The following is a 16,490-nucleotide window of genomic DNA, read 5'->3' on the forward strand; positions in this document are numbered from 1 at the left end:
TGAGGAGCCTGGAAATAGTAGGTTTTCAATGGAAAAGTAAGAGCCTGCGATGCTGGAGCTGTCTCCACTGCCTCCTCTATGGGCATGCAGCACAGCAGTTCTCCAGTGTGCTCTCCCAGGTGAGAGGATGCTGCTCCACTTCCACACTTTAAGGTAATTTTAAGAGAGGGCTAAAAACCACCCAGAATTGAGGACCCCCATGGTTGTCCTTTATCTGTGCCAGAAGTGCTATAGTCCAGAGTCAGGGATTCTGAGTCTGGCACTAAGGTTTCTCTTGGCTGCTTCTGCCTCAAGTTTTTTTTGTCAGTTGCTTGCCATCTTAGCTGGTGCATGAGCTGGGGACCTCCATGTCTATTTAGGTGGACCTTTAAGGCTTTGTATCCTCTGCAAATCAGCTCTGAGTGGATCCTAGGATATGGATGAACCAGTGTGCTCCAAGTCGGTGGTTAATGGTAATACTAACCTATTGGCAGGATCAATTAATGGGTGTTTTTAAGGCACAGTAAAGTTTTGGAGCATCCTGGAGAGGAACAGAGAAGTGTATTATTGAGTTACTTTATTGTAATGATTTTCCTGGTCAGTGAGGGGGAATTTGTCATGTTCCAGCCAGTGCTAACACCTGGGTTGGCAGCTGCAGTGAGCAATTCCTGTCCAAATCACAATGTTTTCTGCTGTGGGTGTCTATCCAGGCATGTGCCTCAGGCAGCTCTTGCACTGTTTATGGCACCCATAGTAGTTTCTAGGAGGATGCAGGGAATCACAACAGCTCCCGAGACCAGAGTCATCTGGTGTGGGATCCCCCAGGCTCAGAAGGACTCCCTGGTCTTCATGTGTGCGTGGGGTCACAAGGGACTGCAGGTCCCAGCCTGGCAGAGCTGCCAGATGCGAGGGACTGAAATGGAGCATGGCTGCAGAGCCCTGTGGTTTGTGTAATCCGTACCTTCTTCTGCAACTGATCTCCCAAGTTAGGGGTGGCCTCAGGCCTCTGAAAGCTGATGAAGTAGCCATGACCAGGCAAGCCTGCCATCACTCCAGGTCTAAAGCCAGAGTAAGCCTTGGAAATACAGCTCCCAAACGACCTTCCTTCCCAAGACCCAGGTTAAACTCAGAACTCTTCTCCCCCTGGGCTTGAACTGGGAGCACTGTTGACCCCAGCAGCCTCTTGTCTCTTACACAGGACACTGAACTGAACGACATGACTGCAGTCTTGTTTGTGCCAAGCTTTCCTGCTTATTCTACACCTAACGAAGCTGACACTATATTGCCATTTTTATTGGCCTGGCTGGCAATTTTTCAGGTGCTAGGTGTGTTTATGATTATCAGGGTCACACCTCAATTAGGAATGGGGAGAGGGATTTTAAACATACCCACACCTTACCCTTCCTTTTACAACCTCTCTGAGTGGAAAGGGATTGTACAGTGTGTGGCCTGAATTCCCAAATTGGTTGGTGGTATTTGCACCCAGCCTTGAGGGACTGGCCAGCCTGGCACACAGAATTGCCTGGCTCAGCAGTGCCACGTTGCTGAGCCGTCCCTGCTGCCTCTTGTTCATCACTATCTGTGCCTGTGTGTGCACTTGCAAGTTTAATAGCAGCAGTAGTTACTTTTGTCAGAGATGATATGCAGGCCATAAAACTCGTTTGCCTTTTTTTTTTTTCTTCCACTGAGATATGAAAGCTGTGGAAAAGGCTCCAAAGCCTGTTGGTTATTTCAGATGAAGGTTATGTAAGGAATATGAAAAGAATGCATTTCATAGTGGCCAGAGGACCTAAAAATACCACTTTCACAGATCTTTGGTTGGACATTGTGAGAAGATTTCACAGCTGGAGATACTGCTCTCCAGGAAATCATCCATAGTCTAGGTTGCAAGCACAGACAAGGTCAGTAAAAAGCTCTCATGTCCAAAAACAACGTAAAGAAGTTGTGTCTTAAAGGCCAATACTAGCTGTCTCTATGGCAGCCACCTCCTGTGACATGGGTCATTGCCTGTGGGCTCCAGGGAGCCCAGCAGGATAAAACGCAGCCCATGAGTGGCAAGACCAGTATCCCAGGGTGATTCCAGGCTGGAGTGACAAAAGAGGTGAGGGTTGGGATCAAGAACGCGACTTAAGGACAAGGCTGTCTCTGGGGCAGTTTGTGGGTTTTTTCCCAAGTAAGCTGAATCCAGCAATAAGAAACCTCCTGTAGGTACTGCACTGATTTAAGATTAACCAGGTAAAGGGCAACCTTGATAGAGCAGTTCGTGGGAAGGAATCCAGGAGAATTTATTGCTTCAAAGATTCGATATTACATATATGGAGTTTTTAGGGCATATACCCAGGTGAAACCAACCATGGGTCACATGGTTCCTGTGACAATTAGAGGAGTCCTGGTTTTTATTCCAGTTTAAAGAGAAGAAACTAACTCCTTTTCCTTCTCTTGACTGGACTAACCACTCAGTCGTTATCTGAGATAACATGGGTCCTGTGACTACCTTTTCTGACCTTGTTCAAGGATTCAGCGATGGTGTTGGGGCTTTGGGTCATCACGGGTGCACAGGTATTGAGGACATGTTATTTCAGGTCTGTCCTACTCTCCTGGGTCCTTGGCTGCAGACTGGAGGCAGGCTTTAAGTGCTGTCTCCACATGGTTCTCACAGTCTGAATCTCATCCTTGCATCTCATACGTGCTGACAGTTTTCACTAGCGTGACTGTCACTGGGAGGCCACTAGATATGCAAGTGGGATGGAAAATCAGGCTGCTTCTCATCTCTCATACCTGGGATGAGACTGCCTACCTCATTTCCCATGGCCGGAGATGGGGGAACATGAGGGGCATCTCCTGCAGATCAGAGCTAAAAATGCTGGATGTTGTTCCTCCCCAGATACCTAATCTTTACAGCCATCTAGACCTCTCTCCCATCTTCCCATTATCTTCCTGGGCATGCTACAGCTGAGAGCAGGCTCCTGTGATCGGAAGAGCAGGCCATTAAGAGCCTTCTCTAATTGTCAGTGTATTTCTTCACCTTTACAACCAGTGACAAATTGACTTTCACTTTATCATCTTATTGTGCCCTGTAGGCTCAGTCTGCCTTTGGCTGTACCTGCTGCCAGCAATACGTTGGCTATATGAGAACCAAAGCAGAATCATCACCCCAAAGTGCTCAGAAATTACCTTTGAAATACAGGAAGGACTTAAAAATGAACATGTTTGAAATGCTAATAACATATTTTGGCTTCCTTTGCTTGGCTTTCGGAGTGTGGTTATTTCAAGTCTTTAAGCTCCCTGGAATCATGAAAGCAAATATTTACTCTTCATGTTTGTTTTTCTTTTAATGAAAATTAGGATTGTCATTCAATCTTATGATTCCAGCACACATGGCTTCAGGACAGACACCAGCTAACATTAGGCTTGCCAGGAAATAGTGACAGCTGGCGACAGCATCAAACACTTGTTTGGGCTTTTTCCCCAACACACATATGCTTTGTGCTCAGACCAACAGGGAGGTGAGCCCCTTGATTTAAAATAAATCTTCCCAGAAGAAAGAAATCCATCTGTCTGGGAAAAGTTAGAAAATATTTTTGCATTTATTTCTTCTTTTTTTTCATGAATACAAACTCTAGTGAAGAAATATTCCTCTGTTTCCATTGGAAGGCAGTAACCAGCAAAAATTAATGTACAATATCGAGGAATGCTTGGTGCAAATGGACCAGAAAGGATTCCCCACAGAGTATGTCTACATACAGGAAAAAAGGTTGCTGCAGTTGGAAAAGACAGCCTGGTTATTATGGGTTTTTTGCATTTAATCTCCCGATTATAAATAATCAATATGATTTACAAAATAATTTACAGAAAATGATTGGGTTCATCATTGCAATAAATTACTTAGTACGATGCCACCAGCATTGAGAGATGATACAATACTTCTGACACCATCAGCACAAGGCGAGGTGTTTCATTTTTGCATTGGAAATCAAGGGACAGACCTGCAGCTCCTCTGGCTAGGCTGGCTCGGATTCGTCCCTGCCAGGGACTTCTCGGCAGCCATGGTTCCACCAGCTTCATCTTCCTGAGAGGCCAGCGCCCCACGTAGTCTATGGTTAGTTAGAGCTGCTATTGCCTTGTGCTGCCAAAAATTATTCTAAGCCTGAATTTGTGCAGGGCTCTGCGAGCTCCAGCCCTGCTGGCACCCAGACAGGCATGTGCTGGGAGCGGGAGGCTCCTTTCCTGGTTTCAGCTCTAAACCAAAGGTCAGATCTGCAGGGTTTTGGCACAGGCAGGCACAGAGAAACGGGGACTGTGGCAGGGAGGGAGCAGGGCAGGCGGGTGTAGCCTCAAGGCTGGGGCAGACCCAAGGGGCTTGGGTGAGACAGGGTCTTTCCTTGACCTCTGTTGTTCTTCTCTGCAGGACTCAAAGCATTGTGGTTTTGAGGTTACTGCCCTCAGACCCTCTGAGGTCTGAAGGAGCCATAATGAATTCTTATCATGTTATGAAGACCTATAAATCTGTTATCAACCACTCTAAGCTGAAGGAGTGGCATTGGACTAGACAAGTAGATTATATGGCATATTTTAGCATTAAAACTGGGTCTGAACTGAGATCCTAGGTCATCACTTAGGCAGCCCAAGACCTTGGTCCAACCTGTGAAGCTCGGGCTCTTCTCACCCTCACAGGTCTCTCCCCTTTGTATGTCCTTACCCCCGCTTCCTTCCAAATAGGCATCAAGTGGTTGTCTTCTGGCAGCTGAGAGGCAATAGTGGGGCCACTGATATTTTGGGCAGTGCTGCCCACCGCCAGCCTGTATGGGGATGACCTCGTCCCATTAGCTGAAATCTCCTGAATCCGGTGGTCCCCCAACTTCCCAGTCCAGGTAGCAAGGAGGCAGTAAGTGGTGTAAGGGAAGGATTTGGCAGTGGTTGCCTCTTTGAGCCTTGTGGTGGGAGGGTGGTCATGGCACGGAAATAACAAAACCCCTCAAAAGGCAGAAGGATCCAAATAGCGGAGAATCCTCGTGGGCCAGACTTTGCCCCGGTATTAGCTGAAAAGATTTGTTAGACCCAGCGGGGGGAGTTAGTGTGCTGGAAGGTGACACCATGCAAAGACCTGGGACTAGCCAAGGCTGAGGAGTGGTTCTGCCAGTGCTGCCTGGGAAAAACCCGTGTGCTTCACCTTCTGTGATGCTGTGATGCTCCTGGGGGAGCTTCCATCTCCATCAAGTTTGGCTGGACTGGGGACTGTCTGGGGAGCTGGCATGGCTGCAGGAGGGAAACCCTCCATTCACATAGCACAGGGAATTGCTTGTTCACAGGGACTGGCGTGTGCTGAACCAATGCTGAGAGGTGGCAATGGGGGAACAGCCAGGTGCACTGTCCCCAGCCAGTCACTGCAACCTCCCCACAGAGGGAGGCAGAAATCTGGCCCTTCTAACAAAGACTGAGGGTTTCAGTAAGGCTTCAACTTTAGTTCTGGGACTCAGGGCTGCCCGTGGCACACGCTGTCCGTAGCTGCAGGAAGACAGCTTTTGGTGGTGGTGGACTAGTCCAATAAGCAAGTCCGTGTGTTTGCACCCATTGACCTCTGGATGGCTTCTCTTTTCACAGTGACAGAGTCAGTTCAGGCTTTTGTCCCACACGGTCTTCTAAATGAGGCCATCTGGTCTGCAGATTGCTAGATGACCTCCTGTTTCGTGATGGCGGGTTGAGGGATGGAGGTGGGCTGTTTTGCCACGGTTGCAATGGCTCCGGGCAGCAGCTTGTATTGCTCTGGTCCTGAGCCTGCAGGTGGAGATGGCTGTGGAGTTTCTGGAGTAGCTACAGAGAGAGAAACAAAATTAGAAGAGAGCCTCATGGACCGGATAGCACTGGGACCTAGCCTCAGTTGTGCGAAGTTCAGGTGTAAGCAAGGCAGAGGCTCTGTAGCAAAACCATAGCTCAGGCACAATTAGATGCCCTGGAAGAACCACAGTAATGAACATTGAATGAGGAGAGCTGCTGGCATTTGGACCTGTACTGGTCACTTTTTTGGTCAGCTGTCATCTCAGCCCAAATTCCTAAGTAGTGGCCCCATGTGGTGGCCCTGGGTGATGGACCAGATTCCCCTGTGTTTTTGCAGAGGGCAAAGTGAAGTGTGTCTGAACCATTCAAGGGAAAGAAAGCCTTTCCATTGATTTCAGTGTGCACTGGATGGGATCACTCAGCCCCTTAAGGGCTATATAAAAGTTACAGTCTGCCAGGGAACATTTTGTTGAATCAGTTAGTCTAGCCTAATCTAATCTAACCCACTTCTCTGTTTGTCTTTCTCTCCTTTCTGCATAGGAATTTCTCACACACTCATTATCAGAGACTTTGTCTCGCATGGAAATTTTCCTTGTGTTGTAGGAATTACCTCCACAGGCACATTGGAAAGCTCTCGGTTTCTCCTGGGAGCTCTCTGTCTCTCTGGTGATACTCACACATCTGCCCGTTGTGCATCTGAGGAGGCATTGTGTTGGCCACAATGACATTTGTTCCCAGGTTCTCCTGGATCAGATGAGGGTGCAGGGGGTGGTGAGCATGCGGTGTTTCACTTGATGAGCCTGAAAATGTGCATAATACATTAGTTGTCACAGTAGCAGGAGACAGTTCAGATGGGCAGACCCACTGCACCAAAATGTCCAAGGCTTTGTGCGTGATCAGCTTGTGCATATGTGATTGGAGCACACCCTTCCCATTTTCCTCCATGGATGCCTTGGGCTTACTAACCCCTGCCTTCTGCCTGCATTTCTGCTTATACAGGATCGTATTCCTCTCTTCCTGAGTCACAGCTCCATCTAAAGAATAGCACAGTGGCAACTTTTCATTTTGTTTTGTCCCATTGGATGCTCCCACTAGAAAATCTGAGCTTTCAGACCCTTTTGTTTTGATGACGCCCTTCTGACACAGAGAAGGATTAGTGAAATGGCTGGCTGATGGGAGTTTGGGGGTTGCACAGCAATGCTCGTCTGCATGCAGAGGGCTGGGGATGCCTCTCTGTAAAGAGATGCACAGCTAATGCATCTCTTTAGGTGAGTAGAAATGGGGGACCCTTTGTTACCACTGCCAATGATAGGGGGAGATAATTTTGTGTGAGGCAAGGGCTGACCTGCATACAGGCTGTCTCCACCTTTTTTCAGGTAGGAAACAATGGCTATGGAGGTTCTCAAGGGGACAGTGATCAGGGAACACTAAGAGGCCTCTTGTAGGACCCTCAAGTACTCACCTCCCAGCAGCATCTCCTGCAACAGGTTGTCAATCTTTGCCATGCCGAAGAGCTTGACAAACTGGATCTGCTCTATCATCTGCCAGGTGATGCTCTGCAGCACAGGCAGCAGCAGCAGCAGCTCCCCGAAGCGGCCCCGTGAGTCGTATTGCCGGTCATTGATGTAGTCCTCCAGGCTGACCTGCACCTGGTATCGCATCCGCTTGATCTTTGAGGGGTCGCTGAGTCCTTTGGCATCTGAAAAAACCCGCAAAACAAACTATGCAGGCTGCTTCCCTAGGAGCTGTCCTCAGTAATAACATCAAGTCTGGGCGCAGGCTGAGGTGAGCTGTCTCTGATTCTCTATCCTCTGCTGTAATGGATGTTTTTTCTCTTCTTAGGCTGACTTCTCCCCTCCCTCTAGGAACAGTTTGGCCCAGAGAGGAGACCAGGCAGCATTTCCACAACTCAGGACCAGTATTAGTTGGCATAACCCAGACTAGTCCCCTCTGATGGTAACCCTCACCAAGCTGGAGCATACCTGGGTCGAAGAAGATGATGGCTTTCAAGCAGGCATATTCATTATCATCTATCTGCAACTCCTGGAAGGGGAGGACCAGCTCGTCCAGGATGCGGATGGCTACGCGGTTCACCTCTACCAGTTCGGGGCAGTTCCGTGGGATGATGTGGTCGTTTCCTTTGGACAAGCAGCACAGAGACCATCGCCTTGTCATTGCCCAACACTTATCAAGGGCGGCAAGGAGCTCAAAACCCAAGTAACCAATGCTGAGATAATTTTGAGGGTGGAGGACTTAAGAAGTTCCTCCTTCAGCCCCTTCCCTGGCTCAGCCCGCCAGAAATGCTGATCTGTGTTGCCAGAGCAGCCTCTCCTTACACAGGAGTCACTCAAGCGAGGAAAAGCTGACTGAGGAGCAAGAGCCTTTTTCTCAATCACACCACAGCCTGCTTACACAAACCAGGAGGGGCGGGCAATGTGAATGTTGATAGTCCCCCAACTTTGCCACATGTCATGGCCTTGATGTGAATGTCAGCCAGGCCTAGCTGCACCCAGAGGTTGTGCTAGGCTTGCTAAAATACAGAAAAGCTCAAGCCACCACCCTGCAAAAATGATGCCTGCAAACACTGAACTACCCTCTCCTTCACCCTGGCAGGGAAGCTTCACAGAAGCTGATGGGCCGGGAGCAGAAGTGCACTCTTTACCTAGCAGCAAGACATCCTTGAACACCATGGACCTCTTGGCAGCTCCCAGTAACAGATGTTCCCCTGCATGTGCTCGCAGCAGTGCTACCTGCAAGGGCAGGGAAAAGTTATCTGGGTGATGCAGAGACAAAGCTGTGGTTTCACATAAGCAAGAGGGAAAGCCCAGCATTCCTGTACTGCACTCAAGGGTGGGGAGTGAGAGCCCCTGTCCAGTCAGTCAGAAAAAGAGGTCAAAAAGTGGTTTACTCCTGTGCATAAACAGGTATAAATCCAGCAGAACTAGTAGACAGCACCTGAAACATCCCATATTCATGGCACATGTCATGAGCAAGAACATGCTAGACTGTCCCAGGACCTCAAACCAGCAGCACGACATGTTCACAGTAGGCTGTCTGCAGACAAGGCAACTCCTCCCAAGTGCAGAACCAGGAACCATGCTCCAGCCTGGGAAGTGGGCACAAGTACGATCCACTGCTGGGGACAGTTGCTGTCCCTCTGGGCCGTGCCCACCTCCCACTGAAATCACACTTATGGGGACCCACGTCCACCCGGCTGATGGGGTCATCCTCTGGCCATTTGTTCCCTCGGCAGCAATGGGCATTTGGGCCAGGGAAGCCAAAGGGATGTTTTTCTGCCCTGATGTTAATGATTGAAGTGTTTCATTTTACACCCTCCAGTGGCTGCTGAGAATGTTCTGAATCTTTTGCCCTCCTTAAGTTAAAAATTTCAGAGATTTAGGCAGAAACAGAAGTTAACGATTGGACAGCCTGACACAGAGGCTTCTTAATGTCCAGCCAGGAGCCTCTGCTGGAGAAAACAATCATTAAACATTAATGGAGAGATTCTGAAAAGTGTGTCCTGATGGGAATGGTCCATTTTTCCAGTGTGTTATCCCTCAGCATCTGACAAAGCCAAGAGAAGTCTTATCCCACCAGAAAGGGGTGGGGATAAGTGTGTCACCCATAGAAGAGAGCTCTGGTTAGAAAAGATGCTGATGTCTGAGAGAGGGATTTTTTTTTGCAGAGGGTGAAAAAGAGTTATGCAAAATAAAGAGAGTGGTGGTCCTTGCAGAAAGACTGGACACAGGATGCCTGGAAACCTTTATCTGTATGCCAAAACCTAGCCTCTCTATCGCTATCCAAACATGGGTGGATGTGTTAGCCAAGCTGCTTGTAATTACCAGAGCTGCAAAAAAATGAGCTTTCCTATCTGACGAAACTTTGAAAAGGATGGAAAAACTGTGAGTCCCAAGGGGGAGCAAAGCCCTCACGTAGAAATTTCCTGCCTAATGCAAATTCAAGAAAGCTCAGTTTGAAAGCTGACTGAGAAAGCTCACTGGTTTTGTTTCCATAAAATTTGCTTGTTTGAGCAGGGTTAAAGTAAATTACTTCAACAAGGCAAAACCATCTCATTTGATATTTGTTCTTGCAATGATCAACCTGAGATACAGCATCTCACTGTGAACTACGATAAACATAAAAGTTGTAGCACAACAGAATAGAACTTTAAATTTGAAATGAAATGGCTTTGCCCCATCAAACCCAGTACTTTGACATTTTGGTGCAGAGGAAGAATGAGGGGTTGGGTATGACCTTTCCTTTAAAAATGTTGGCAGAGATTATTCATTCTCAGGCAATATTTTAATGACAATGTAACAGTGTTTCCCAACATTAAATGTTCCCACCAGACATGTCTTGACTGGCTCTCAGGACCCTTGGGCAGCTGGCTTGCACGAAGTTTTGTTCATTCCTGCTCCCTGGCATTTCTGTCCTTCCTCCTGCACTCCCGTGAGTATCTGCTGCCTCTGTTCTTGTACTGTCCTTCAAAAGCATGGGTGGCATTCATTGGTTAATTTTGATGCAGCACAGTCTTTCCTCTCAAGCCCTTTGGGACAGATTGGGAACTGCTCATGACGAGGGGTGGCTGGTCACAACAGAAGACCTATTTCAGTTGAGACAAGCCTGTGGAGCCTACTGAGAGCAGCCTCGCCTCTGTGGGAAGGCAGCCTTCAGACAATGTCATCATGAGGCTTCTTCTTCTTTGAGAAATTTTGCAGCCCCACAAATGTAAAATGAACTCACATGGAAATTGCCGTAGTTTGCAGTGTTATTAACCAGGTTTACTGCCTCTGTTCCAAATGGCACAAGGATACAATGGGTTATTGCAGAGCTGCGCAAGCCTCCGCTGGGCTGCAGCCTGTTTGCTGTGTAAATGTCATTGGCCATTGGAGTTCATTTTGTTTTTTCATAATTTTTGAGTTGTATTTGCCTTAGGAGTTTAACAGATTTCTTGCCAATTTATACGATTTAGCACTTACACACAATAGTAAGGAGGGAAATACGCTCTGTGTTAACAGCGCTGAATTCCCAGGGCTTTGTGCTGCTGGGTTATTACTGAAGATCTCAGTTTTAGGATTTAAGGGGTTTTGATCAGCTGGATGCTCTCACTTTCTGGATATCCTTTCTCCTCATGATGTAAAAATTATCTGTATATCAACAGGGCTGGAGACTGATCCTAGCTGAAGAAGATCCATGCTGATTTTGTGACTGAACACTGGGAAGACTGGAAATACCTTCCTACCTGGAACAGGACCTGTACGGGCCACTGCCAGAAGTTCTATACCCTGCCAGAAGTGCTATCCCTTCCCTCTGGAGCCTCCTCACCATCCACATGTGCTGTTCAAGGCGGGGCACACATCATGTCTGTAACATCTGCTGCAGACTTCAGACAGACACAGGAGACATCTCCTTGCATCTCTTTGAGGCTGCCTGAGATCCTGCGGTATAGTTTTACAAAGGATTTCAAAGCCACGGTGCTTGTCTTGGTTATGGAATCAGCAAATATAATTTTAGTAATTTGTGTCAAATGCAAATGTATTTCTGCTTTTTAATTCTAAAGAGAGATTTTCTTATTGCCTTGGGAGAAAACTAGTATTTCGTTTTAGTGATTCAACACCAGGGGAATGGATACAAACATATCCCCAGGCAAGAAGTAGAAAGAAAGATAGACAGGCAGATTTGGTTTTAAGTCTTGAGCAGACCTTAGGCTAGAAGTCTGTCCTACTAAGTCTGATTACACTAAGTATTTGTATAGCACTTCAGGTTTTCAAAGTGCTGCACAAACTTTAATTAAATAATTGACTGATAGACCCATGCAAAATGCACACCTGATTGTGTACCTAATTTGAGCTCAGTGTTATCATGACTGTGCTCATCGACTGATTAGCTGCACATGCAAATGGCCTGTGCTGGCATTGTATGGATGCCGTTCCCAATCAGCTGCAGCAGTCAGGATAAGAGAGTTGACAATGCACATTTTCTTTGAAGGTCTCAGCTGCCTGTCTCTCCTTCGGCTCCCCGCTGCCTTCACCAGGGTGGAGCAAGGTGGGGTGGAAGGGGGGACTTGCCTGGTCATCCAGGGGCAGCTCGCAGAAGGCAGGGATGTACTTGGCCCACTCCACCAGCACTAGCAGCTGCTGCTTCATGGACTCGCACACGTCGGAGATGTTGGCAATCTTCTTCCCTCGGATGTCTCCGTTGATCACAGGAACTGGGGATGATATCTGGAAGGAGAAAAGAGATCCTTCAGCTTTCAGTGCCACAGAGGAAACAGACAGGAAAATCCCCAGCCCATAGGTTGTTTTGATACAGACTCCAGCACCAATGATTACTTTTTTCTGTTGCACATCCAGCCCCCAGAATACACGGCCCAGCACAACTCAATTAAATTGAGATCAACTTGGGGATCTGTGAACATGAAATGCTTCAGAGCTGAGTCTGTGGATCATCTTGGTAATCTGTCATGTCTTAAATAGACTGGAAAGCGCAGAATATTTCTAAAGCCAAGGTCTTCCTCGCACTGAACAAATGTGCTCGCTCAAGATCCAGGAGGGAACAGAGGGGCTCGTGTAGCAGTCAGCCTCACCAGTAACAAGGACACATCCACCCAGTGCTGCTGCACAAGCTACTTGGTCCCACCAAAGGGCAGAGAACGGCTCCCCCTTCCACGCTGCTCCAGAGTCAGTGCTTGGCCAGACCTGCCTTGTCTGCTTTTGACAGGAGACACGCAGGCTCTACTTCTCCTTCTGTCTGAGTCAGCATGAGCACAAAAAGCCTCTTCTGAAGGTAGCTTTGCAGGTCTGACATTGCTTTCTGTGAGCGCCAGGTCATTAATATTTGACATTACCCAATTTGAAATGCTAAAGACAGACTTTAAAGACAACCACCTCCCACCTCCCGCCAGCTTTTAGGCCCTTTTGGCAAAACTTCGCATGTGCAAACATGCCCACAACACAGGTTGCATTTTTTGCGTGGCAAATTATTTGTGATTGCAGAGGCAAATGGGGCCATTTCATTTGTGAAGGACAAGCCTGACAACTCTGCAAGTACTGTCACACAGAGCTGGAAAGAATATGTCCCCCTAAACCAGGCACCCAACCTCCTGCCCGGTTCTCATGCATAGCTGCTCACCCAGCTCATCTAAAAATTTGCCCTTAGTCACTACTTTATCCTCATGCTTCTGTAAGCAATTAACTCAACCCCATCACTGCCCTCTGCCTGCCCTCTCTGCTCTTGTACAACATCAGCTCTTCCTGTCCTGTTCCTGCCAGCATTTTCAGCTTGGACCCTGCCAGCCTCCCCAAGGAAGTGGAATTCAAATGCCATCTGCTTTTTTTTTTTTTTCAGGTTGCATTACCTGGAAGCTTTCCAGCTCTCGAGCTATTATTGAATAAATAAGATTGTAAAAATCTCACCATGTATTACCCTAATCAGAGAGCCCGGAAGGCTTAGCAAATAAATAAAGACCTCTGAGTGAGTGACCCGAGATCTTGGAGAAGGCAGCTCCTCAGCAGTATCTTGTTCTAATTAGCTAGGCACATAAAAGTTACCAATTACCATGCTGGAGCCTGCCTTGTTTAATGAGTCGCTCTGTGCTCTGTGGGAGAGCAGGAGCTCCCCTGGATTTGACGATGGTTGTAGTTTTTATCAGCAGACCCTGCTTCAGACTTACATACGATGCCGCTGCAGGACTCAGAGTCCCAGAAATGTCCTTCCGTTGTGGATCTGGTGACTTGAGACCCCATTAACTCACACCTCTGGGAGCAGCACCAGTATTATTTTTATAGGGTATATAAATATATTAGGGCCTGTGTAGGACAAGGTGAGGCATGGGATGAGATTGGATATGCTTCTTGTGTACAGGATTGGCCCTTGGCCCTACCGGCATATCCCCTCCTCGGGGAAGTGGAGCTTACAGCCTGAGTCGTAGCATGGAGCCCAGAGCACAGCATGTCCTGTCCCAGAGCATCTCCCGGGGCAGCCTTCAGGGCAATGTGACCCTTGAAGCAAGGAAGAACATAGACTGCCAGCTTGAACCCCTTTTCATTTTCCCTGAGACAAGGAGTTCTGTTCTTCCCTCCTTCCATAAAGAGTGGCAGCTCTTGCCTCCAGCACAGCCCCATCCTCATCACTTCTTCTTGCAGACAAATCCTCCCTGCAGCCTGTGTGCTCCCATCATGTCCTGTGTCCTCCCAGAGAGTGCTGATCTGATGTACACTGTTTGCAATATCCAGATTTTTAAATTGCAATCATCTTTTCAGGTGAATGCTCTAGGAAATAAGTGTTGGCACTATGCTTGTGGAAATGGGGAATTTCAAGCAAACACTGGAAAGAATATCTGCACAAAACAAGTATGAAACTGATTCCTTGTGAAACTGTGCAGGAAGCCAGAATCTGAAGTTCCTAACAGCCGATGGGGAAGGAAAGCTGCTTGTGCAAGGCCACCCCCTCGGCTGGCTTAGGCAGCTGCAGCTCCTTAGATTTCAATGATTCTACCCTATTTTCTTCCAGCAGGCTCTCCAGCCTTCATGTGTCCCATCAAAGCAGAACAGATTATTGCATATAATTACAACTGGGTTCTGGACCAAAGAGCATTAAAGGGATGGTTTCAGGTAACAAATAAATGCCTTTGAAAAAACAGTGTTGAGTTGGCAGATAAGTTACTTAAAAAAGAGGTGGTAATTTGAAGCTATTAAATGGCTGGCTCTACTGGCCAGATAGTGCCCGATGCTTTTGTTTTTGCCAAAGAAGAAAGAAGAGGTACCTGTTGTGCCAGGACTTCTGCCTGCAGTAAGACACTGATGGAGGGCAAGCTGCTGTCTTCGTAACTTGATCTCCGGGTGCTGATTCGGTCCCGTTCATTTTGTACAGCTGCAAGAGAGTATTTTAGCTGAGCTGCAGGTTGTTCGTGACACTGTACACTGAAAACTAGCACAGACGTTTGGCATTCCCCTTCCTTAGCTGCAGTTTCCCAGCTTCCCTGCCTGGCAGGCGGAGGTGCAGCTGCGTCTGGTTTGCGATGGGATGCCTACGAGAGCTGACTACATCTGGTGGTTCTGTTTTCACATTTGCTTTATTAGGCTTTCCTGGGGCAGGATCATTACAGAACCCAGGCATCTGGTTCAAAGCCTGTAGAGTTCAATGGGAAGGTTTCCTTTCAAAGGATCTGGCTCTTAAGTTTTTTAATTTCAAGATACAGGGTCTGAAACAGTGGCCATGCTCACGCATGCAGCCCAAAGCTTATGTGTGAAATGGAGGAGTATCTGCATGGCTTCTTTGTCTGTCCACATGACTTCTGTGAGCTCCGTCTGGGAAGCTCTCGCACCAGATAGGTGCACCTGGAAAAATTCCATCTAAGCTACAACAAGGAAGGAAGTGCGGAACAGCTCCTCCTTATCTCTCCAGAGCAGCAGAGCTCTCTCATACCTTATTGTAAAGAGAGTCCCAGGTCAGGTTTGGCCCCAGTGTGTCTCCCTGCTTGGTCTAGTGTTGAGGACCTGGGCTTTGAGTCTAGAGGTGGCAGCAGCCAGAACAGAAGCAGTAGTGCTGAGGGGGAGGATTTGCCTCTCTATCAGCCACGAGGCCGTGGGCTGGCCATAACTCACCATGGCCACACCAGTCAAAGCCATCTGCTCAAATAAGGTATTGATGATGGCAGGGGAAACAGAACAGTCCCTGCCTTAGGCTGGTGGCTCTCTGGATTGATACGTTCTCAATGTATAAATTTGCCTGATAAAAAGCAATAATGAGGCTGGGCCAGAAGAAAAGCCCTGCAGTCAGCGGCTGTAAATAGGAGCTCTCAAGGTTATGCTGCTTGTTATCAGTAGCAGGCCCCTGAGTTCAGTCACGCCATGATGTTTTCCAAATGTTTGCTCAGTATTAGCTGGTCATGCACCTAATGTAACTTCTATTGAATATTAACAGACAGCAGCAAAGCTCTGGGCATGGGATGAGCAGACGCTCCAGGGAGAGGAGGATTCCTATGTTCTTCAGGTAAAGTCAAGCCAAGTTCCTTGCAATACCTCATCCCCTTTAACAGGGAAGAAATGTTCCCACTCAGAAGTGTTCCTGCAGGCTGGTGTTCCTGGGGAAGCTGCCCAGGAACCACTAGTACTTCCCCATTGTCTTCAAGGACCCCTTTTCTCCAAAGTTTCTCCTCGAGGGGTTGTGAACTGGGGGGAGCACAGGGTTTAATTTCTCTACAGGGAACAACAGGGCCAAATGCCTCCTGGTTGTCCCTTTGCAGAAGTCAATGGGGTGAGCTCTGCAGGGTGCCAGGCAGCTCCTTGGGCTGCTTGCCCCTGGCAGTTTGTCCCTCCACCAACAGGACCACCAGCAGGGCCACCAGCAGGGCCACCAGCAGGACCACAGCAGCCCCAGGTTTCCTTGCCACTGTGAATACTCCTGAGAACCACGCAGGGCTAAACAAGGGGTGAATCCTGTCCTGTTGTGTCTGAGTCACGGGGACCTGGAAGGGCTGCAGAGGCAGAGAGGCAGGGAAGTTGGTGGGGGGACCCTGGGCCATGCAGGGGGGTGGAAATCTTTACTCATTTCATATGGAATTAAATAGCCAAAATGCTCCACCTTGCTCTAAGTCCTTTCTGCTGCGGCTGCTGTATCAGATAAAACAGCTTTCTGCAGAGGCTCAGCAAGAACCTATATGCACATTAGGAAAAAAAAGCACAAAATGACAGGCCTTTGCCAGACTCGCCTGTCTAGCTATGGATTTGATGGTG

The 16,490-nt window shown here is 48.0% G+C and overlaps 1 protein-coding gene across 4 annotated transcripts in view; it reads right to left on the reverse strand.

Moving 5' to 3' along the window:
* Positions 1–3,224: 3,224 nt before the first annotated feature.
* HNF4A (hepatocyte nuclear factor 4 alpha) overlaps positions 3,225–16,490 on the reverse strand; it is a 38,106-nt gene continuing 24,840 nt past the window's right edge. For all 4 annotated transcript variants that reach the window (XM_049817365.1, XM_049817366.1, XM_049817364.1 and 1 more), the window contains exons 4-10: positions 14,519–14,625; positions 11,823–11,978; positions 8,417–8,504; positions 7,737–7,892; positions 7,217–7,453; positions 6,432–6,554; positions 3,225–5,790 (exon numbers count right to left, since the gene is read on the reverse strand). In XM_049817365.1, coding sequence (XP_049673322.1) covers positions 5,648–5,790; positions 6,432–6,554; positions 7,217–7,453; positions 7,737–7,892; positions 8,417–8,504; positions 11,823–11,978; positions 14,519–14,625 — 1,010 coding nt within the window. In that variant the 3' untranslated portion in view covers positions 3,225–5,647. The remainder of the gene's footprint in view (positions 5,791–6,431; positions 6,555–7,216; positions 7,454–7,736; positions 7,893–8,416; positions 8,505–11,822; positions 11,979–14,518; positions 14,626–16,490) is intronic.

The sequence above is a fragment of the Accipiter gentilis genome, chromosome 14 (assembly GCF_929443795.1).
Source record: "Accipiter gentilis chromosome 14, bAccGen1.1, whole genome shotgun sequence".
Lineage (NCBI taxonomy): Eukaryota > Metazoa > Chordata > Aves > Accipitriformes > Accipitridae > Astur > Astur gentilis.